Source organism: Clytia hemisphaerica, unplaced genomic scaffold (assembly GCF_902728285.1).
Source record: "Clytia hemisphaerica strain Z4C2 unplaced genomic scaffold, Clytia hemisphaerica genome assembly, whole genome shotgun sequence".
Taxonomy (NCBI): domain Eukaryota; kingdom Metazoa; phylum Cnidaria; class Hydrozoa; order Leptothecata; family Clytiidae; genus Clytia; species Clytia hemisphaerica.
This window is the reverse complement of record NW_027104543.1, coordinates 1,139,078-1,161,974: the sequence shown is the minus strand read 5'-3', so window position 1 is coordinate 1,161,974 and position 22,897 is coordinate 1,139,078. Positions and strand designations below refer to the sequence as shown.

At 34.7% G+C, this 22,897-nt stretch overlaps 2 protein-coding genes across 2 annotated transcripts; one reads left to right on the top strand and one right to left on the bottom strand.

The window, feature by feature from the left end:
• The first annotated feature begins 2,005 nt into the window (after positions 1-2,005).
• LOC136822624 (lens fiber major intrinsic protein-like) lies at positions 2,006-4,894 on the top strand. The gene is made up of 4 exons (XM_067078893.1): positions 2,006-2,461; positions 3,640-3,875; positions 4,364-4,447; positions 4,733-4,894. The coding sequence occupies exons 1-4, from the start codon at positions 2,059-2,061 to the stop codon at positions 4,883-4,885; spliced, it is 876 nt and encodes a 291-aa protein (XP_066934994.1). The 5' UTR covers positions 2,006-2,058; the 3' UTR covers positions 4,886-4,894.
• Positions 4,895-7,668: 2,774 nt separating this feature from the next.
• On the bottom strand, positions 7,669-22,694 carry LOC136822603 (laminin subunit beta-1-like). The gene is made up of 16 exons (XM_067078866.1): positions 21,685-22,694; positions 21,258-21,425; positions 20,084-20,257; positions 18,733-18,945; positions 18,285-18,516; positions 17,684-18,087; positions 16,011-16,154; positions 15,271-15,556; positions 14,253-15,004; positions 13,526-13,756; positions 12,524-12,673; positions 11,659-11,889; positions 10,594-11,350; positions 9,543-9,684; positions 8,936-9,070; positions 7,669-8,600 (listed from the first exon to the last, which is right to left on the bottom strand). Exons 1-16 carry the CDS (start codon positions 22,673-22,675, stop codon positions 8,097-8,099), a joined length of 5,514 nt encoding a protein of 1,837 aa, XP_066934967.1. The 5' UTR covers positions 22,676-22,694; the 3' UTR covers positions 7,669-8,096.
• Positions 22,695-22,897: the final 203 nt, after the last annotated feature.

The following is a 22,897-nucleotide window of genomic DNA, read 5'->3' as shown; positions in this document are numbered from 1 at the left end:
TAAGATTTTTCTAGAAGCCATCTCTTGTTCCAGACAAGTTCCGACCGAGAACATCAAATCTAATGATTTTTAAATCGTATGATTTATTGAGGGTAGACAATACTATCTCAACCTATGAAAAGCACAAAAATCGTGACAAAATTACATATATTATATAACTCGCATGTATTCAAGTCATCTGACGGATTAAATTACAAGAAAATTTTAAGTAGTAATTGACTTTGGATTGTTTCCAATATTTTAAAAAGGATTTATAAACAAACATGTGACATTATATATCATTATTTTTAGCGTCCACGTGGGTCCACGTGAAAATTTTGTTTCTCGTGAAGGTCATATTTTGACTTGAGATAATGAAAATAAGAAAAGGTTAACCTAATTTAGGGGAGGATTAAGGTAATTCTGAAGGTGTCTAGGGGAGGTTGTTTTTATTAATACTTTTGTGTAAATTGATAACATGCGTTCCAAGACATTGCACGGGTTTGAATGAACACAGCAACGATCATTTGAAGTTGTCGATCAAACACTTTTGCGTCCGGGTCATTTTAAACTCTGGATAATAATTAAATTTCCACGAGGCTTAAAGACGAAGAAGAAGTTACCATAAACTTTTCCTCATATGCAAAGATATCGAATCTCTCTTTAAATGCCCCAACTCGTTCGATTCGTTCGATTAGACTTCCAAAATGCTTTAAATTGTGACGTGAAAGCATTCAGAAACCCTTGACATAATATTTAGACCAATTAAGAAAGGAAGGATATCCCTGCTTGCCGATGTGGTTGGCATTAGCCTGGAGATCCATGCTATGATTTCTTATTTCATATACTGATGGCGAAATATATAGCAAGGTATGGGCTGAGAGTTTGAATTTCCCAAATCCTAATGACGGTTGGAAACACAGCCAATCAAATTCTGTTATTCTTTCACTGGTCACACTTTCTTAGAGAAAACGCAACTTCCGAAATTTGGTATTTATTTTAGTAAGTGAGGACAGCGCTAAATTCGAATTTCTCACTCTAATTTTTTTGAGGCAGAAATCTTACGCATTACCAAATCAGATGCAACGACTAACAATTCCCAACAATCTTTTATTTATCAGAGTAATGGTACCCAATTCCCCTCATATGGGTAAGCTCAGGCGAAGTATTTTCAAGGGAATGGCAGCATCGAGTGGGAATCCTACCCAAACATCTTACAGTGAAGTGAATGACGATGATTGCTTTATTTACTACTACGCCTAGAACTATCTTTCAACGTTATCGATTTCGATATGAAAATATAGCTCGCATAAAATAGTAACAGAATTTAACTAATAAGATACTGTGTCACTCCTAGTTTTTTTTTCTCTCGAGGAGTTTAGAATGTAGGTCAAGTGTACATTCTAAAGGGGTTCTTCCGATAAAAACGAGATGATCTATGCGAGGTTTAAGCTCTAAAAACGGAAAGCCTATATCCGTCATTTAGAAAATAAAACCGATAGTAAAAGAAAACTAAAAGAGAGTCAATATTTTTTGACAACAGTGTATATCTTCTTTACAATATTATACGACATCAAAACTTTCGAATTTTGAAAGTAAACAACACAACATGTTATTTGTTTATCCTAACCTCTAATTGAACAATTTGAACGATGAGTTCATCAGCTACGTGTACAATACTGAACTCAAACTTTAAGAACTGGAATGGACAAAGAAACCATATTAAATTTACACCAGTAAAGGTCGTGAAAAAGCCTAATGAGCATTTCAGGCTAAATTTCATAATACTATTTTCAACCTACACGCAATCTTTTCAAATCAAAAGAAACCTAATATTTCGTTTTTCATATCGATAGTCTAGCAGAATCAATCCTTTATGAGATTCTAGTATTTATTTTAGAGTTCGCTGGTGTGCTTGCAAAAATAGAAAGAAGGGGGACTGGGGTCTAGATTCATTAAAAAAGGGGTAGTGGCTTAATTAAATGATTTGGCGATTCAATCCTTCTTTTCTGACTTGTCAAGGTAAACGCTTTTAGCGAAAGGTGGTATTGAAAGATTTTGTTAACAAATTCAATAAATATGTCTGGAGAAGAAGGCGAGTCTAAAGTATCGACTTACGAGACTTATGTCTCCACACCAAGCGAGAGAACCGTTTTGCTTGTGAAAGCACGCGGCGAAACATGGCGAGACAAAATCGGGCTTTACGAGCCAACAGAACCAAATTTCTGGCGATACGTTTTTGCTGAATTCATTTACACGTTAATATTTACAATTATTGCGTGTGGATGTAGTCTTAACTTGGGAGAACCAAGGTCTGATTTACACCAAGCCGTTTGCGTTGGAGGGATTGTGGCTGTTTTGATTACAGTTTCAGCTGAGAAATTGGGATATTTTAACCCAGCCTTGTCATTTGGGTTGTTGGTTGCCGGTGAAATTAAATTCGTTCGATTTTTTGTTTACGCTGCTGTTCAAGTCGCTGGCAGTAAGTATATCATTCCCTTTTGAGAATTTAGATTTTCACCAATGTTTTAGGAGACCAGGCTTTGTATTTGACAACAAACTTTACAAACTTAAGTTCAAACTACTGTTGATCTGTGGACAACTGATTGCTCTTATTTCAAGGAGCTATACAGGTACCATTTTTTCAGAATAACTACAGGAGGGGTGGGTTTGCAGGGTTGTCTCGGGTGATGGTTTCACTACTACGGGCTAGTCTGATCACTTTTTACAGAGCAAAATGAAAATCTACTAATTAAGTGATGTTTTATTTTAAAAAAAATACTTACTTTAGGCAAAAGAGGAGCTAATATTCAAAAACTCTTCCGTCGTCACTATAATACATCATTCAATTATCATAGTGGCACCTGAAATAGCATAGGACCTACAAAGTCCTTCTGCAAAGAGATTTGGTTACGGTGCGCGAGATTGTGGGTTTGTTCCTTAGCCGGAGTGACTCCTGTAGATATCTATCGCAAGGGAAAGCGGTCTCAAATTTCATAGATCTTACATCAATCTGACTTTAAATGAATAAGGATCATATTTTGTAGCAACAAAATACACTAAAACTTACTTGGTATTATTGTGATTGAATGTCAAAAAGAGGTCTTGGCATGTATACACGGACATGTTGATTCATGAATTTTTACAACCAATTTAAACCTTCCAAAAGACGTTTGATAACTTGATCAGGCCTGGAAAAAATGTAAAGAAATTTAAGTTTAAATTTTCGCCTTTTCAAGTTTATACGTGCAACCGTGCAAAGTCAATAATGAGGTTTATCTTAAAGATCATGAAAAGTAGATAACAAAAATAGTGTCGCTTTTCAAAATTTGTCCCCGGGAATTAAATCCCGAAAGGGGTCCGAAATGACCCAAACTATTTCGTGATGTAGTCATCAACTACCCAATATAATTTTTACATTTTTAAACTAGAATCAAAAGATTGGCATTGAAACGTACTATATGGTCTCAATGGCATTGCTAACTCGGCTAAAATATCGTTTTGTGCTGACTCAGAAAATTAATCTTAAAACCTAAATGATTATCTTTTTCAAGGTTTGGACAATTTTTGAGCAAGACTTAAGTCTCCACACTCTTTCTAGGGTTAATAGGTGTATAAACTAACTTTGATCGATATCTATTTTCTACCCTGTTCTACCAGGTTGTGCCGGAGCTGGTCTTCTTTATCTCTACACACCATCCAATGTCCGTGGTCATCTTGGAACATTATCCATTCACGATGATCTGTTAGTTGGAGTTGCATTCGTGGTCGAACTCACTTTAACTTTCATTGTCATGTTAGTTATCATTGCAGCAAGAGATCCTGACAACCAATTCTCTTTGTTACAATCGAACATGGTCGTTGGTCTATCTGTAGCAGTCGCAATGTTGATGGGAGTAAGTGGATAAACATACAGTTGACGCTCTCTAATTCGACGTTCTACTATTCGATAGGCTCTCTTATTTGACGTTCTACTATTCGACAGGCTCCCCTATTCAATGGAATTGAAAGACCCCGTCAACAAGAAACTCTCATAAACGATGCTCCCTTATTCGATAAAGCTTCCTTATTCGATAAAGCTCCCTTATTCCCCTTGAATATCAAATTAGAGAGCGTCAACTATACTACCACAGCTTAGAGTTCAAAAGTCAAAGATTGTAGAAACCATAATCGAAAGTTATACGTATGCTCTTCTTGAGACTGGAACACAAAATTTTGATGCTGCCAGGAAAACGATTTTGATTTCAAGCAATACTGTATTACTAAACAATGCCTTTTCCACGAGACGCACTATAAGCTACAGGGATCTCTTAAGAAGTAACTATTGTATGAAACTATTTAAAATCTCCCTTGCGTAACCAAACACTTGATAAATATCTTTTAGATGCCATTCACTGGTGCTGGAGTCAATCCTATTCGTGCTTTTGGACCTGCAGCTGTTACTGGAAACCTTGTCCACGAACACTGGGTAAGGCTTTTGAACACGTTAACCAGTTAAAAAACATCGAGAGACTTTCAAAAACTCTAGTAGTACCGGGCTACCCACATAAAATGGACTTCATCGAAGAAACTATAGGATCCATATGGCGTTCTAAATCTAAATACGATCCTAATTCACAAAGAAAGATTCTCCCAGGGCATTGTTTCCAAATAAAACGTTAATTGAAATCGTGCCATCTCCAATTATGGTACAGGTACTTCTATAAACTCCCTCAGTTAAGAAGATTTACTCATTCCTATCTTTCTTTGACAGGTTTACTGGGTCGGTCCATTGGTAGGAGCATTATGTGCGTCTTTGTCTTACAAATACATTTTCAAACTTGGTGAAGAAAAACCCAAAGACAAAGCACAACCTATGCCAACTGTTCATATGAAAATCAAAAGCACTTCAAACTCAAGTGTCTAAATGCTGACTATGCTGCAGGTCGATGTTGAACTAAAACCTCTTATACTGATACCGACTAAGGATGTTACTTTCTGATCGGCATTTGACTGAAGTATTCGGGTCAACCGTTTTCGAATGCCTTTTTCAATATTAGAAGAACAGAGAAAATTGGCCATTCGTCTTCAAAGACCTTTGTGGTGATAGCGTAAGAGAGTGTGAGGAGTATTTCCAAGTATCCAAACCTTAGTTTTCGAAATCAAGAGTCAAATTTAGTACCCACCGAGTCCAATTAATCTTATTTTAGACCAAATGGAAATTCCCATTTTTCTTTTAATTAATATTCCAAACAAATTTTGAAATCTAATCAACTCTTTGTCTTTTTTTATAATTGTTCTTTTATTCAAAAGTCTTAGAAACCTTATCTTAATCATTTCCATTTGTATTGTTTTAAAATTTATTTGTATATTTATATAACTTAAAACATTAAAATCTTTATCTAAAAATAATAAAATTATATTGAAAACCCTACGCTCACATACAGGCTCTCATTCACAATCTTCATTGCTCAACCTGACTCCTCACAAAAAACCACACAAGACACAAGAATAAAAAGCAATTACAGAATTCTAACTTGAACAAGTGAAGTTCCAGTAATTTTTATCGGGCCCTCTCAAACTGTTTTAAACTAAGGCTATCATTGTGTTTCACTAACATTCTGTCGATTGGTTGTGTGAAGATTTCGATCACAGACTTGCACCGCAATGGACTGTGTTTGAATCCCATAAGCACTTCCAGGCAGGGTGTTAGGGAAATATGACTCTCTACCTTCACTCATATGTTTCAAACTTTCTAAGTAGACACAAAGAGCAAGAGTTACCTAATTTTCAGTATATGTTTGACATCGTAATACCAATATCGATGGAAGACCAGAGCAGCTACTCGCGCAGCAATGATAGACCTCTTCTATAAAATACCTATAGAGAGATTTTCAGCATTAGAGTCCATTATACAACCCCCATGACAATTTTCTAGCCAGGTTAAAGAGTTCGTCTCAAAATTTATAGAAATGTCGCTTGAATTACTCCAGCAAAAAAGTCATTAGAATATTTGATCAATAAGGCCAATAAGGCAAAGTTTTTTGTTCGAGTTTCGAGATTTTAAGCAGGAAAACCTCTTTTGTACTGCAAACACAAATCTCTCTCAGAATGAAAATTTATGAAATACATACTGTCTCACGTAAATACTTTCCATATGAGTCATCTTTCAAACGGGCGACACACAACATAACACAACACAATGAAGAAACCAACAACAATGAAAATTTCGGTTCTTCAGTCGACTTGATCTTCTTCCAATTATTACTATTAGTTGTTATTTTAAATTTCAATTTTTTGATATCTAAAAAATGAAGAATTATTAGTCACATATTACTTTGTCAGAAAGAAGAGACCATAACTTTCCCAATGAGCTATAGACGAGATCCTTGTTCCTTTTAATTCCAAAACAATGACGGCTTAAAGTTTGAACTAGTCAATTTAGTCAAGTTTGACCCTTCCACTTGAAAAAAAATATGGCCACACCTTGTTTTTGACGTTGTTTGAACATTTTTAGAAAAGCATAAAGTTTTTCGCTTATGTATCCTGACTGGATAGTGTGATTAAGTGGCCCGGCAGTATATGTATGGCAATATGCTTTTACTTAGGCGGACTATAAAACACATTTTAGTTGCTTTTGGAAGGTGAAAACAGTATGAAGCAATGTTTTTATTTGAGAATAAGGCATTGCAAATCTGTTAATGATGTTTGTTCCTCATTTTCTCTTTCAACTCTAAGTATTTTTATTGTTATTTGAATTTTGACATTTTTTCTCAAAATGGCGACCTCGTCAAATGCTCCTAGTCTACTTCACTGGACTCAGCGTCAGCAAAAATTATTAGAAATCAAAGTTCAGCCAGAAGTAGACTCTAGTCTAGTATTTACCCGAATATAAGTATGATTTCTATCCGTACATCAAAATTTAAGTTTCCTTTACAGAACTGTAGGAATACCTTAAGAAAATTCGATTCCAATTGTTATAAACTTTTTCGTGGTCAGGTAAAATGTTCCAGACTATATCACATCAATACTATCGTATAATTTTACAGTGGTTCCAACTAAATTCAAGTGAAGCAGCAAACTATATTTTTATTATCAATAAATTTCCTAATTATATTACCCTATTAAATTAATTTTGTTCTCAAACCTGGTTAAAAAATAAAAATTTCAAAATAATGTCAATCTAATAAATTTTGTAATATACAGTTTTTATAAGGTTAAATTTCGTAAAAAGAAAGCGTTAAAATGTGTCAATCTGTGACTAAAATATTTTCAAAATTTACAAAAAAAGGTATTAAGACAGTTACCAACTTTTTATAACCGTAGTAAAAGGGGTTTAAATTATATTGATGGTCCTTACGTTTTAATACAAATTTGGGTTTCAAAGGTCTAAAATCAATTTGGGTTTCAAGGGTCTAAGATCTCATTGATCCTGTTGCGCCAAAAACTGAAAGAAAATGAACCTTAGTTGAGTTTGCCAGGGTAGAATGTCGACAGATGTCTAAGTTTTTTGTATTAACACACTCTGCAAAACAGAAATCTGACGTCATTCGATCCTGGTTAACTCGAATCCAATCCTCTTTAAGGTTACAGGTGGTCTTCTTACCTTGGTAACGAAGATAGTTTGAACTAATTTACAGAAAAGTTTTATTTTCGACAAAACTTACAGTGAAAGAACTTGGGATGAAAATGCTTGAAAAGTGTATTCAATTTAAGAATTAAAATTCTAAGAGACTAAACTAATTAATTTCATACATACTAATAATTATGCCACAAAATATATACACACACTGCAAAATGTTTTTAACAATAACTTAGAAAAATAATGCTTTTAAAGATACAGAATATATTGAAAAAATTAATTCATGTCACTCCAGTACCAAAATTTCGTTGCAAAAAATAATATAAAGATGTAAATGTGTAAAAATAAAACAATAAAAAAGGTGAAAAAAGTGCGAAAATATTTTTATACTTTTAACTTTTTGTCTTGTATACAATTCCAACCAAAAGTATGTTAAAGGTTCAATTCAATTCGGCAAAATTTCAGATTGAAAAACAAGTAAACTGAACTGAAGACTCGATAAAATAATCAAAGACCTAAAGCTCTAAACTCAAGTTGGCTCTGGTCTTCAAAACAATCAACCACATCCTTTTGTATTTTTCATTTGCTCATAGAGTTGCCTCAATTGCCTAATTTCTTCTTTCATCTCTTTAACGCTTTGCCTCTGTGATTCAATTTTTATTTTTTGCTCATCACGTGCTTTTCTCAAAGCCATCAGCGCATGCGTTAAACTCATTTGTTGAAAGACGTCACGTGATTGGTTGATTTCATTGGTTAATTCGGTCACGTGGGTTGAATTCAAAACAACAATTTTCTCCATCTCTTCAAACAAACGTCGAACATCACCAGCTTGCTTCGATTGGTCCGATTTTGCCTCGCTTGCCCATTTCAAACTATCTTTGACTTGTTTAGTCAAGTTGAGAACTTGACTAGAAGTTGCGTTACACCGAACGCTTAAAGCGTAACCCTCGTAACCGAGGGAGTTGATTTTACGAAACATAGCTCGGATTTCAGTCATATTGGTTTTGAAAACAGGCTTCTTCTCTAGATCTCGAAATGTAGTAAGTACATTTAATGCATCCTAGAAAAGAAGAATTTCATATTCAAACACAATTTGTATTGCATTTTCATGAAGTCTTTTGATATAAATTAAGACGCTTTGTCACCATTGACTCTTATTACCATGGATACAGTTTCTTGATCCCACCAAACAAAATCTTTGAACGGAGTTTTTCTAAATTGGTACCCTAATGGTGCCAATTCGATGATGAGTAGTCAAAATATTTTCAGACAAAAAACTTCATGAATTCAAATAATGTTACAAATATACAACGAGTAGTGCTACAAAAATACCAACTTTCTAAAAACTCAAGATGGTGAATATAGCTTAGTCTAGGGTATTAAAAAGGTTCATACCTGTCGTTGTTCATTAGTCCTACTTTGTAGATCAGTACTCTTATTGAAAACTTTTGAAACGTTTCGAAAGATATCTGTCACTTGCAATTTCATACTTTTCACGTATTTGATTGTTTCAATACTGCTCTTGTTAAGCTGCAAAGAGAAAGAATGTGTTCAGTAGCAGGTAAGAAAGAGAATTTAATCCAATTGGTCAACAAGTGGAAAATTCAGAACAATTTAACAAAATTTAAACTTTTTAAGATCACGAAAATATCAGCCTCATAAACCGAGTACTATAAAAAAGTATCAAAAAAGCGTGTATTCGTGTACACAATGCAAATTACTGTATTTTTTACTTCACCATTGCTTTTCTTGGCGTTTTTTTTTCACGAATGCTTACGTATTTCAGTTACCTTACGTCCGCATGTTTGAAATGTATTGCCAGGAAGTGCTAACAGTCCACTAGATTCGCTTTAGTGTTCAAAATTGAAGAAAACCTTATTTTTTACACGTGATTCCGTAAGATATGGCGTTATGAGATGGATATCACAAACAAGGAGGGTGCGGGAAGATTGGCCTTCCTTATGCTTGATATTATTTTAATAACAAAGTTTCAAAAAGGTACCTTATCTAACTGTGCCATTGAATCTTTCAGCGATTGTGACGAGTTGATGATAGCATTTTCATAATCCATTAATACTACCAACATACGTTGCGCTGTATTAAATGTTGCATTTGACACCTTCGATGCATTGAAGACACCGTCTCTGTGAAACAATGAAGTGGAGATGATACGAAAATAAAGTCCAGTATTTCAAAAATTCATATAACTACTTTCGGGTAATTGGTAGACTGGAGTCGTTTATAATGCGTGTAATACTAATAATACCAATACTAATAATAATAATAATACGGGATTTAGTTTGTATAAACGACTGGAAGAATCCGGTGTTCCAGCCTTATAGATACAGGGGCTAGCTACGCAGAAACTTGCCTAGCGAGAAAACAATTTATCAAGCACAACAACAAACTCTCAAAAAGAAATCAACTCAAATGAAAAACTTTCAATACACAAATCCACACATATTTTTTTCTCAAGAATTATTTTGAGCAGGAAAAAATTATAATTGCAATATTGACACTTTTATTTTGTTTGGAGTTAGTGCACAAAGGTTTCTAGACGACTAAAATTGTTCCATTCATTACTTTTTGCTTTATTTCTACTATGTATAAATTAGTCGTCTAGCTTGCTAGACTAGGTAATTGGCCATTTCCAATTTTTATCCATACAGAAAGGGTGGAGGAATACTTCAAGAGGGTAAATCTGAGAAGAGTTTCCAGGGGGTACAGGACTGTTTTTTTTCATTTTTCCAGGGGATAAAAAGTTATTCTAAAATATTCAGGTGGTAAAAGACTATTTTGACTCGTCCACTGTCATATGAATTTTCCAGCACTTTCTTTGTTTTTGCCATTTTCCCGGGGGTATTTTTTCCAAGAATCTTTTTTTGACTCAAAAAGGTTCGTCCACCCCTATAGAATTTTTAATGGAACAGCCCAATATCTAAGCCTTTCGTAGTGTGTGACTCCAAAGGATCGAAGAGATAGACCTTAAAGAACTGAACATAGGTGTTCTTAAAACTTAACCCAACTTTGGTTTGATTGATAAAGATTGATACCTGATTTGAGAAACTTGTTTATGAAGCGTTTCAGTTTCTTTAACCGTTGTATTTGCGCTCTTCAACACCATTGAGGAATGATTTAACGATCTTTTAGAATCAAACATCAATGATGTAAAGGTCTCTTGAAGGTTTTGGAGATGATCTTTCAAACGGTATAAACTCTGATACAAAGTTTCGTTCCTACTTTGCAAATCGTTGAGAATCGTCTTGGCAGAGTTCACATCGAGGTCTTGAATCTCATCTCCAGTTCTGGTGATATTCGCCAGCAAATCTTTTGATAGATTTAGAATCTCCAATGATGTATTGTAAAGGCTTGAAGATAACATTCGTTGACCTGACACTGCTCTACTGAAATCGGTTAATTCAGACTTGGTATTGGTCAGATTGGAGTCGATATTCATACTTATATTGGTAATTGCAGCTGTCTTGACCAAGATTTGATTCGACGCATTGAATAACTGGTCAATGTTGAGTAGAACTGGAGCGTACGATGAAATGCGTTTAGTGGCAATGCTTGTGAAATTATCTGCTAAGTCTTGAAGTTGTTTCAATAGAATGGACGCATTGCCAGACTTAGGTGTCAATTCAGTATTAATTATGTAAACACTAAACCATAGGAAATCGTGAATAGTGTCCATCGTGTCACGTGTTTGATTTTCATGCGTCATGATATTTGAAGATTGGGCACGAATAATGTTGACACGTTGCGTGATGTTGATTTCTAATCGCGTTTCTAGTTCCTTCAACGTATCACCTAATGGAATAAAGATTCGGATTTTAAAACTCATAATTGAGGATAATCTCAGTATAAACGTATATATTTTTTTTAATTCCTACCTAATAGTACCGAGACTTGGGAAAAAGTACCGATCAAATTCGCAAAAAGTTAAAAAATGAAGTACTACAAAAATGTTATAAATTACGACACACACTCAAAAATCTTAAAAAATATTTTAGTGGATTTTTCCTTAACTTTTGTTCAAAAATGTTGTGAATCAGGTGAACTGACACAAGTCCACTATTTGAATAGCTCAGTCTCAAAAACTGAAGATAGAAATTTACCTAAATTATCAAACTCCTGATAAAGCTCATGTTCCAGTTGAGCTGTAGACTTCACTTCTGATAATATACGAAGAACAGTCGACGACAGGTTAGCGAGTAGTTCTGGAAAAGTGTCATTTGAAACCAGGTGAACAGCCCGTGTTGCATTTTGGACCATGAGCTGAAAGGTCTTGATTTGTTGTCTGAGGAGATGAACTTCATCTTGAATCAAGCCGTGACATAGAGAACACGCTGCAAATAGAGGCGCGTATAAAAATATTGAGTAAATAGAGCTTGCTAGAGTTATCTTTTACTATTTTTTGTCAACAAAAGTCAGGAGCTTAAAAAACATTGATACTGTATGTTTTGGGTGAACTAGAAACATCGTAAAACTTTAAAGGCTCTGTGACTATATTTGCTTTTGAGAGAAACACGGCGATACCTCTTTCTAACAAAAAGTTCATGGAGTATTAGTAATTATGCAACCACAGTCGCAGTCGACCCTTAGGCTCCTCTTTCGATAGTTATCTACCAAAAGTAGGAGGGAGCACCACTCTTTCTCCCTAGATTACCCCCACTTACCCTCAATCATTCTCTTCATTACCGAATACCGAAGAGACAGGCATCAACATTTTGTACTAAGTACGAAGTATTGAGTACAGCCTGGGACTTAACCCACAATGTTCTATCTTTGCACTACAGTCACTTTAAAATAGGGGACACTTACTTAGAAAGCACTTTCAGTTAATACTAGAAAAGTCTGCCGAAACAGAGCGCGCTGATTGAATTAAACGCACCCTAAAACATCCTATTGAACCAATCCGTTTCGAAAATTCTTCAAATGATCTTGAAAGGAAAAACAAACACGAAAGGTGTTTTTTATTACCTGTACATGCATGACTGATATTAACAGCATTTTCAGCGCAACGATCGCATCTCCGCCCTCCGATATCTTCTTTACAAGGACATTGTCCCGTCGTTAGATCGCACACATCTGTACGATTGTTAATCGTATTCACACCAATGCAATCACAAGCTACAATGATAAATTCAAATGTATAAAAACGATATGCTACAAATAAAAAAAACGAAGTGGAAATTTAAATTGGTTTTGACCTAGAAAACTAGATAGTAATGAGATAAAGTTTTTAGAATATGTGCGTCACTTGGCAGTGTATATCATCAATCAGTGTACTATATATTTCCCCCCTATCAAGAGGATGTTACAAACTCTCTATTTCTTATAAGAGACATCGCTCCTTTTCTCAAAGCCACTTCACATTACTGTGTTATAGTATATATATTGTGTATATAACCTATCCTTTCCACTGTCAAAAATGCACTGTCTCTGGAACGTGATAAAGGGAGGAGGGATAATAGAATTTATTTTCATCAGAGAGGGGCTTCTTTTACCTAAAGGCTTCTTACTTATACCATTGATGTATGCAGTATGGATAAGAAACAAACTATTCAGAGGCAGAATTATTTTGGTTTGAAAAAAGCAATGTTGAGAATGTACAGGCAGGCTGACAAACCTACATTTCATATCATAATACCCTCAAGTTTTGCCTCGTATAATGTGACGAATTTCAGTGAAGTAGCGATCTTATAAGAGGGCCTGTTTACGAAGCAAAATCTATTCCCCGGACCCATGCGTGGTCGAAAAAATCTTAGCTGTTAGGTGAACTACTTAATTGGCGATGTACTGGTCCAAGTAATATATTTAAAGTCGAAAATAACCTCTTTTCACTCTCATTTCAAGGGCAAATTTTTGTTAACTCATTTCAAATACTAGTACAGACAGAGAGTGAAGAAAAGTATAACTAGACCGCGTGACTTGTAGAAAGCATACTGCGTTGTTGAGATGATATTCGTAAAAATAATATACCTTTGCAACCAACAAAACTTGGATTGTTATACCCATAGAAGCCCGGTGAACACTGCTCACAATCCGGTTCCTCAACGTTCGGTTGGCAACGCTCACAATGATCACCTTCCGTACCATGTTGACAATTAGAACATATGCCAGTCTCCGGATTACAGTCTGTTGAACGAGCATTGCACGAACATAATACACAACGATCGAATGGACCAGTGATTAATTTCTCTCTGGTGTAGCCTGTGATAAAATTATACATTTTCGTAACTGGTTTTAGTTTTGTGAAATAACAAGAACATAAACACAATCTGAAGTGACTTTTCCAAATCTAAATGACATTTCAATCGCCGGCTACTATTGAATAGTCGTGGCGATTGTAAATGGCATTACATCATCAACAGCCAATAGATTTGGAAAAAGTCACTTCAGTTTGTTTTATGTTCAAGCAAAAAAACTGTTAAATTCTTTGATAAAGTTTAGAGGACATAATTCCAACGTATGAAAACACGAGTTCCAGTCGTGAATCGAAAAGAAAGTATATACAACTGACTCCTCTAATTTGATCTAGAAGAAATCAAAAACTTTCTTCGAATCAGAGAAAAATTCGAAATTAGAGAGATTGATTTAAAGCACTTTTCAGCTTGGGGACCATTTTAGTTCGAATTATAGAGAGATTTGAATAATTAGAGGTTCGAATTAAAGAGAGTTGACTTTAATTGTAAGATGAAAACCGTACCTGAAGAGCAGGTCTGACACGAAACACCAGTGTAATTTTGAGGACATTGGCAATGTTCAACACCACCAAAATCACCAGCATCATTCCTAATTGGTACAACTTTCATCATTGTCAATTTTTGAAAAATTCCCACATCTCCTTTTGTTCCTTGAAACTGAATTTGAAGTGATTCAAGATCTGCAAGGATTGCTTGGATTTTCCATAAATCTAAGTCTGTATTTTCTGCATCAATACGAACGCTGGCTTTCTGACCAACACCACTGGTAATGTTATTGATTGTGTAACTCAGGAAGAAGTGATCAGTCCCACCAATCAGAATCAAGGATACAGACCGATTGACAGATACCGATGTTTGGTAATCGAAATTGAATTCCAGTGTTAATTCCTGTTGTAGAATGTAAAGTCGATTACCAAGGTACTCTTGTGGAGCTGAAAGCACAAAATAACCACCAGTCATGTTAAAAGTGATTCCAGCTTCGGATGTTTCAAAATTACCACCGTTAATTTGTGTCCAGTCAAATAAATCAGATGGAATAGGTTGGAGTTCGTAACCAGAGGCGGAGCTACATATGTCTGTTTTGTTGAAACAGAAACATTCCTGACAGCCTTGGTGATTCTCCTTCATCAAGTTGAAATAACCAGGTTTACATGATGAACATTTCTCGGTGATGACGTTACTCTTGCATGGACATTTACCAGTGTCTTGGTCACATTGCAAGCTGACTGATCCATCTTCATTACACCCACAACGACTAAGAACAAATGAATAAAACATTCAATAAAACTTTCCGGACGCCAAAAAAGGAAGGCTAAGGGAAATTTTCCCAAAAAAGGGGGATGGCGGGGTAGAAGGGAAATGAGGATATATTAAAAGAGACAATACCATGAGGGGGGTCATACTACGCAAAATTCATAAGATCTATAATGAGAAAAGATAGCATCTTCTTCATATAAAGTTATACTTTTTTTCTATGTCAGTGTTTAAAAAGGGAGGAGGCAAAAAAGACTTTCTACTAACTTGCATCCAGTCCCAGAAAACCCATAATAATTAATTTGACATCGATCACATTTTTGGCCCTGTGTACTTTCCTTGCACACGCATATCCCATTATCAAGACACTGTAAACTGGATGATCCGTTCATATTACAGCCACAATCTATGCAACCTTCCAGCGTTCCAAAACCGAAGTAATTCGTTTGACATTGAGAGCATGTACGAGTGATGATATTTTTTTTACAAGAACATTGTCCACTTTCAACATTACAAGCGAAATCGGTTGATCCTGTACTGTCACATTCACATTCTATAATGTAAAAATTATTCAAATTTTCAAAAACTGACCGACTAAAAATCACCAAAAATGGGCAAGATAGACCCAATTAGGTAATACCTTATTACACGAATTATTACTAGTCATTTTATTAACACGAATTGTTGAAAAATTTCGTGTTAATAAAAACCCCCTTAATTAAAACCAGCCGTCTTTGAAAAAAACAGATAAAATTTGTGTTAATTTTTTTGCGTGTTAATTTCAAGGCCGTTGAATACTTGCCTAAGAATATTCGTGTAATAAGGTATATACTTTTAGTTTTAGCCTTTAAAAACAGAGTTTTATAAAAAGGGGGGAGTCAGAATAGGAATATCAAGGGTTGAATTAACTTATGGTGATACTGTTTATAGGTAACCGAGAGTAATTTTGAGAAGGTGAAGAAGGGAAATTAAATAATCCAGATGAAGCCAACCCTATTGTATCTTACTTTGGCATCCGTTGGTGGTGAAATTGAAGTAACCAGCCATGCATTGATCACATTTTCTTCCCATCACACCTTCTTTACAATAACACTGTCCACCGTACGTCTCACACGTGCTATTCCATGAACCAATAGCATCACATTTGCATTCTTGAAAAAAGAATGAAGGTAAGCTAAATTGATACATTCTCACTACTAGTACTGGAACAAAGCCGTAAGCATCCCCTGAGCGTTCTTTTGTTAATAGAATTTGTAAATGATTGATTAAAGTTATTTAGGATCATTTGTCCTGCAAAGATTGAAAGAAGAGTAGAAGAATTTTGAATTAATTTCATTTTTTACTTCGTGTTATTTGCAAGAAAAACCAAAAAGTAAACAGTCTCTGACAGGGGGGGGTCAGGATTCTGGATACCAAACCCAGGGCCGGGTGGTGGTGTCAATTTTTTTTTTCAAATTTCAAAAAGTCAAGTTGGTATTGATACCAAAATGAGGGGGTGGGTCCCCCTTTTTTTGAAAATAAGGGAATCTTTAAGTTGGTATCGATACCAAAATGAGGGGATGGGTCCTCTTTTTTTTTAATTTTTGTTGAATTTGAAATTGGTATCTGACTTAAAATGTTGTATAATGTAAGTAAAGTCTGTTCAGGATATAAGTGTGCACTCTTTTTTCTTTTACCTATAACATTTGAAGGAATTCTTCAATCTTTATAAATTTGGTATCGTTGGAGAGATATTTGTGAGTGGAAGAATTTGAAATAAGTCTTTAAAAAAATTCCAAAAACGAATATGAAAATAAAGAAGAAAAAAATGAAGATCTTTTGGAAAAGTGCTATAACTTTCATTTTAACTGGAGAGATTCTTTGATCTTAGGAGGTCATCATTGTGAAGAAATTTTACTAAAATATTTATTCAATATCAAGTTATGACACAAAGTTTAAATAAGTGATAGACCCCAAAAAAGAGCAGAGAACAGCATTTTTAGGCGTCAATCAGCTTATAACTTTGTTTGATATCTTTTGACTGAATGATTATTTTTGAGAAATTTTTTCACAGTGATGACGTTGGATGATCAAGGATTCACCTCAGTGAAAATGATAGTTATAGCACTTTTCTAAAAAATCTTCATTTTCATCTTCATTTTAGAATTTTTTATTTCAAACTGTTCCACTCACTAATATCTTTCCAATGATACCAAATTTATAAAGATTGAAGAATTCCTTCAAAAATTATAGGTAAAAGAAGAAAGAGTGCACACTTATTGTGAATAGACTTTAGTATCCTATGCATATAAACTTCTTGCATTTTTACTGATTGCCAATTTAGGGGGGTGGTCCCCCTTTTTTTTTGAAAAATTGGGATTTTTAAGTTCGTATCGATACCAATTTAGGGGGTGGGTCCCCCCTTTTTCAGAAAATCAAGATTTTCATGTTGGTATCGATACCAATTTAGGTGGGGTGGGTCCCCCCTTTTTTAGAAAATTGGGGTTTTCAAGTTGGTATTGATACCAATTTAGGGGGTGGTGGTGTCTACTACTTTCAAATCTTGAAAAGTCAGGTTTTTGGGCCCTGGGTTGGTATCCTGGACCCTGACCCCCCCCTGTCTCTGATTGGCTGAATTTCAAGCTTTATTTAACATATTATACAAAAAGATGATTCCTCTAGGAAACCTTTTTTTATTTACCCTGAGAACCATCATAAATCTCAATATTTGTTGAAAACACAACATCTTTGCATCCTTCAGTCACCTCAAAAGTCATTGAACTTAAACTTTTATTCCAGCAGTTGGCAATGAGCTCAACAGATGGCCCACCATTGCGATGTAAATCCACTCCCTTGTAATCGGGTAGCAGAACTAACGAATCTAACATCATAGATTGATCGTTTGTGTCCATATTGGTGATTTTGAATGTGTAATTTCCACCACTGACCAATATGACTTGTGCTAGTATCATTTTATCCGTTCCACTTTGGAGTATGTTCGCAGTTGAGATTAGCTGGATGGTAGATCCAGTGTTGGAAAAGTGTAACTCAATGGATACGTTTTGTGGATATACAAGTTCTTTGTATCGAATCTGGATGTGAAATCTAAGAAAGAACATAAGAGAAAAAATTGAAGGACATCAAATGTCCACAAATGTATTCTTGATTCGTCGAATAACAGCTATAATTAACAGTCCCTTGTCCAAATTACTACTATCAGAATAGATAAAAATCACACTGTTGCCACTCTTGAAGCTGTTTGAGAAAGTTTTTATTTACTTAGTTCAAGTGGCAATACTTACAGTCTAGTCATGTCAGGCGTGAATGTCAATTCAACCGAGCCAGATGCATAGACCAAAGCATACCCATATCCAGAGAAGCGTTGGCCATAGCCGTCAATATCTGACATTCTCTCGAATGATCCTCCGCCTTGCTCAGCTTCCAGAATGTAATGATTGAAGGATGGCACATACATTCCGCTGGTTATTTGATCACAATGACCACCAGAAATACCAAAACGACAATAACACGATCCTAAGAAAGAAAATTATTTCTGATTTTTATCTTGTATAGAGAGAAATACCTATCTCAATAACAAAAGGTTGAAATTTTGTGCAAAAATCAGGCAAAGAGTTTCTCTCAGGAGCCAATGACGTGAATATCCAAATATCTAAAAAAGTACAAGTCAAAGAAATCTTCAATAGTAATATTAAAAGAAAATGTCAGTATTTTGAATGTATTGAAACATACCAGTCTCTTGGTCACAAGTTTCATTGTAAGAACCACCAATCTTACAATCACATCCCTCGCATTCATCAGTCAAAGTTTCTGGGAAATTGAAATATCCAGGTTGACATTGTGAGCAAGTACGTCCACTTATGGTTGGTTTACATTTACATTGCCCAGTCTTCTGGTCACAGTTTGTTTCACCTTGGATGGTTCCGTTAATTGAGCAATTACAAGCTAGGGAATAAAAAATATATAATATTGTTGCTCTCAAAGTGTGTATAATGTATAGTCAAACGTGCACAAATTCAGTATTTTTCTAACTATTTGGAGGTCCATTCAAAGCTTGTTTCCAGGACCCTTAACTAAGGGTAATAACTTAGAAACACCTGTAATCAGCTGTAATCGACTTTAGCTAAATTGAACCAAAGATTTATTATACACTGGATAAACGACTCATAAAACGATGGAGAGCGATCATTGAATTTCCTTTGTTTCAGAAAACAATTGATGTTCTAGCTTTGTCCGCAAAGGACAACTGTCATGGCGGCTCGAAGATGTCTGATTTAAAAAAAATTTATCAGTCTTATTTTTAAAAAGTTCTCTAGCTCTTTCTTTTTGTACATTTGTATGTAGAAAAAAAACTTTTAAAGTAAGGCTAGTATTCCAAGCCGGATACGATACATTTGTGAAATCTAATGTGAGAAAAACATCATTAGACAAGAAATTCAGACAAAATGCTTATAGTGACACAAAATTTTCAATTGGAAATATCTTTCTAAGACTGTCCCCAGAAGAGCTGAAATTAAACATACATAAGACTTGAGCGTCTTGGCTCCACTGTGGTATGAAAACCCTATGGAGGCACGTGGTGGCAAGGTGGTTTTTTTGAGGATGAAGTTTGAAAATTTCCGGTGTCAACATTAAATTTCTTATACACAACACGTCTTTTGCAACTTTCTCACAGCTTGAAACGTCATAACGACTTATTATTATCAATTAAGTGGAAGAATCTGATTCTCACAGAAAAGTTTTAAGTCTCTTTTGGGAATTGGATGAGTGATTTTCGATAAGAAATGCAATAAAAATGCTTCGAAAAATCATTTAATGAGGGAAGGAGAGTGAACAATAATATCATTACTGCGGACATAGCTAGTACACGAGAAATCGGCAAAAATCTGTTACTTGTATATCCAGTGTATAATAAATCCTTGATTGAACCATGAAGTCGACAGCTGTCCCAATACATTTTGCGACCTATACACAGACTAATAAAATTGAAACATTTTTCTCATTTTGTTTTGTTGACATTACAAAAAGAATGCACTGAACTTTGAAATTTATTTCCATTTAGAGCCTCAAAAGACAGAATTACCTTCGCAGTTTCCATCAGGTGACAATCTTAATCCAAAATAACCATCTTTACACTCATCACATCTCATTCCAAACACATTTGGCTTACAGGGGCATTGTCCAGCAGCTTGATTGATTGTTGAGTTTTGTAAACATTTTCCATTATTAGTTGTTCCAGGTAAAAAACAATCGCAGGCTAAATAAGAAGAAAAATACAATCATCATACTCAAAAAAAAGGTCCGGAAATTGTAGCTAATTGTTAGAATCAAAGAAGGATTCGCTTTGTAGTTAATGTAGATTTACATAAGATATTTCATCCTAGCTCACATTATACTAAAGCTTCAATCTCTTTGAGATTTAACACTTTTTATTACTGTACTATTTTTGAACTTTTTTAAACTTTTATGAATTTTAATCTAATAAATCTAATTTAAAATTGTATAAATTCCTATCTATTCTAATTCTTTCATATCTTTATCTTAGCTATTTTAAAAACCTTTTCATTTTTATATTTTTACGTAGAATTTGCGAGATTAGGTATTTTATGTCTTATGCAAATATAAAATAGTCGAACGTGCGCAACGCACTGGGCTCAACTTCAGTAGCTTCAAATTATTTATAGGCCCAATTGTAGACCCCCAGATATTCATCAAAGGAATAAGTGTGCCAAATTTAAGCCAAATCTGACAATTTTTAAAGTCTCCAGGCTGCCCCAAGTTTTAGCCTCGTTTTGGCGTAAAAACTTGTCCCCAAGGCCCCAAAAATCAAAATTTTTGAAAAATGAAAAAATCGCCCCCAGATATTCACCCAAGGAACAAGTGTGCAAAATCTCAGCCAAATCGAACAATTTTTAAAGTCTCCAGGCTGCCCCAAAGCTTTCGAACGGACAGACAGACAGACATTGTCAGATTCTAGCTCAACTGAAGTTGAGAACTAGAACTAGAACTAGAACTCTCAAAATTAATTGGCTTAAAATTATTTGTTTTTTTAAAGCACAACCTAATGTAATTTTTGCTCTCATTACCAACCTCATTTTTTACTGGTTTTTCTTTGCTTCAACATGCCTCCTTCTCATGTAAAAGCAGTATACTTCGATGCAATACCAAAAGTAGGATTGGATTACAAAATTTCAAATTTTACAAGAAAGAACCTTTACTCACGTGACAATTACATTTTACCAACAAAAAATACTCACCTATGCAAACTCTTTCATCATTTATTGGCAATGATATGTTTCTGTAATGGAAATCATCACACCGTTCACAGTGATAACCTGTTGTACCATTTCTACATTCATCACAGACACCATGTTCAAGTGTCTCATTGTAGTGACAACTGCCTGCATGGTTGTTGCAATTACATGCTAAAAAAAGTGAAAGAAATATTTCATTTCAAATCTCCAAAAGGAGCCGGGAAATTTTGGGTAATAAAGAAAGTTAAAAAATCTCCTTTTTTCATCAAACTAAAAATCATTGAATACATAGATAAATCTCAACAGAGAAGTTTGGACTGATATTTCTCAGTTGTTATAAATGATTCCTGATCTGGATTCAACACTTTAACACGTTTTTGAAAAGACAATGAATCCTTTCAGTTAACTGTAATATGAGTAAGCACTGTACCTTCACATGGATTAGGTTTGTTTGAAGCTTCAGCTGGTTTCCATGGTTTATTATTGAAAAGTGGTATGCATTTCTCACAGTCGGTACCAGCTGTGTTGTGCTGACAAAAACATTGTTTGTTACTATCGCAATAAGGAGCGTGCCCATTACAATGACACCTTCCATGGATTTGAACATCTGTAATGTCATAATAATACTTGTTCAAAAAAGATTCTTGATTGATTTTTTCATTGTTATCAGTCCATGGGTATTGTAATGATATCCGAAAATCCGTTGCTGTTATATAATCTTGGGTATCTTTAGACCAAAAATTATCTTTTGTATAACTTGGTTCGAACTTCACTTGACTGCCTTGGACTGCATCTAATGATTGATGTTCAATACAATACACTTCCCGTTCATCATTTCTTTGAAATTCCAACTTGATTCTGGGAAACCTCAAAGCACATTGATCAGCGTAATAACGATAAGGTTTCCAGCTATTACCAAAATCAGAGGATCTTTCAATTACAAAAGCGTGTGGTTTACTAGAGTAAAAGGTTAACTGGAATGATCCAGTCAAATCATAACTTTTGTTCATTGACAGTGTCAAGTTAATTTTAAGTGTACCATCGGTCAAAATATTCATTTGCTTAGCATCCCACCAAGTTATAGATTGCCACCAAGTTGGCTTATAACCAAAGTCCCAAAAATTCAATGGAAAGTCTTTGTCTGTCATGTGGCGCACTGGATGATTGTTCATAGTTGAACTAGCATTACAAATAAAACAACCTGAAGGCTCAGCACTACGGCAATATTTTGTTGGTGGGGTACCACAAGTATATTTATCATCAACATTTATTTCATGATTTTCAGCAATATCAATGGGACCAGGTAAACAAACTCTTGGGTTATACAAAAAGTCATAGCAACTATAGTCATTATTTTGAGCATAAGTTAATAAAATCTTCCGAAGAAACATAAAACACAAGACACATATTGTTGAACGCATTTTCTCAATTTTCTTTCTTCATGCTAAAAATTATTGGAGTTAAAAAGTTGAAATATCACATAATTTATTTTCAGCTCATCATAATCAAACAGATATCTTAGAAAAATTCAGGTAATTTTTGTTTCTAGACCATTAGCTGGGTGAAAGATTTGTCCATATATTTTCATAAAGTACAAAAAAGTACAAAATAAATTTTGTCATCAATATGACAAGGTAGCACTT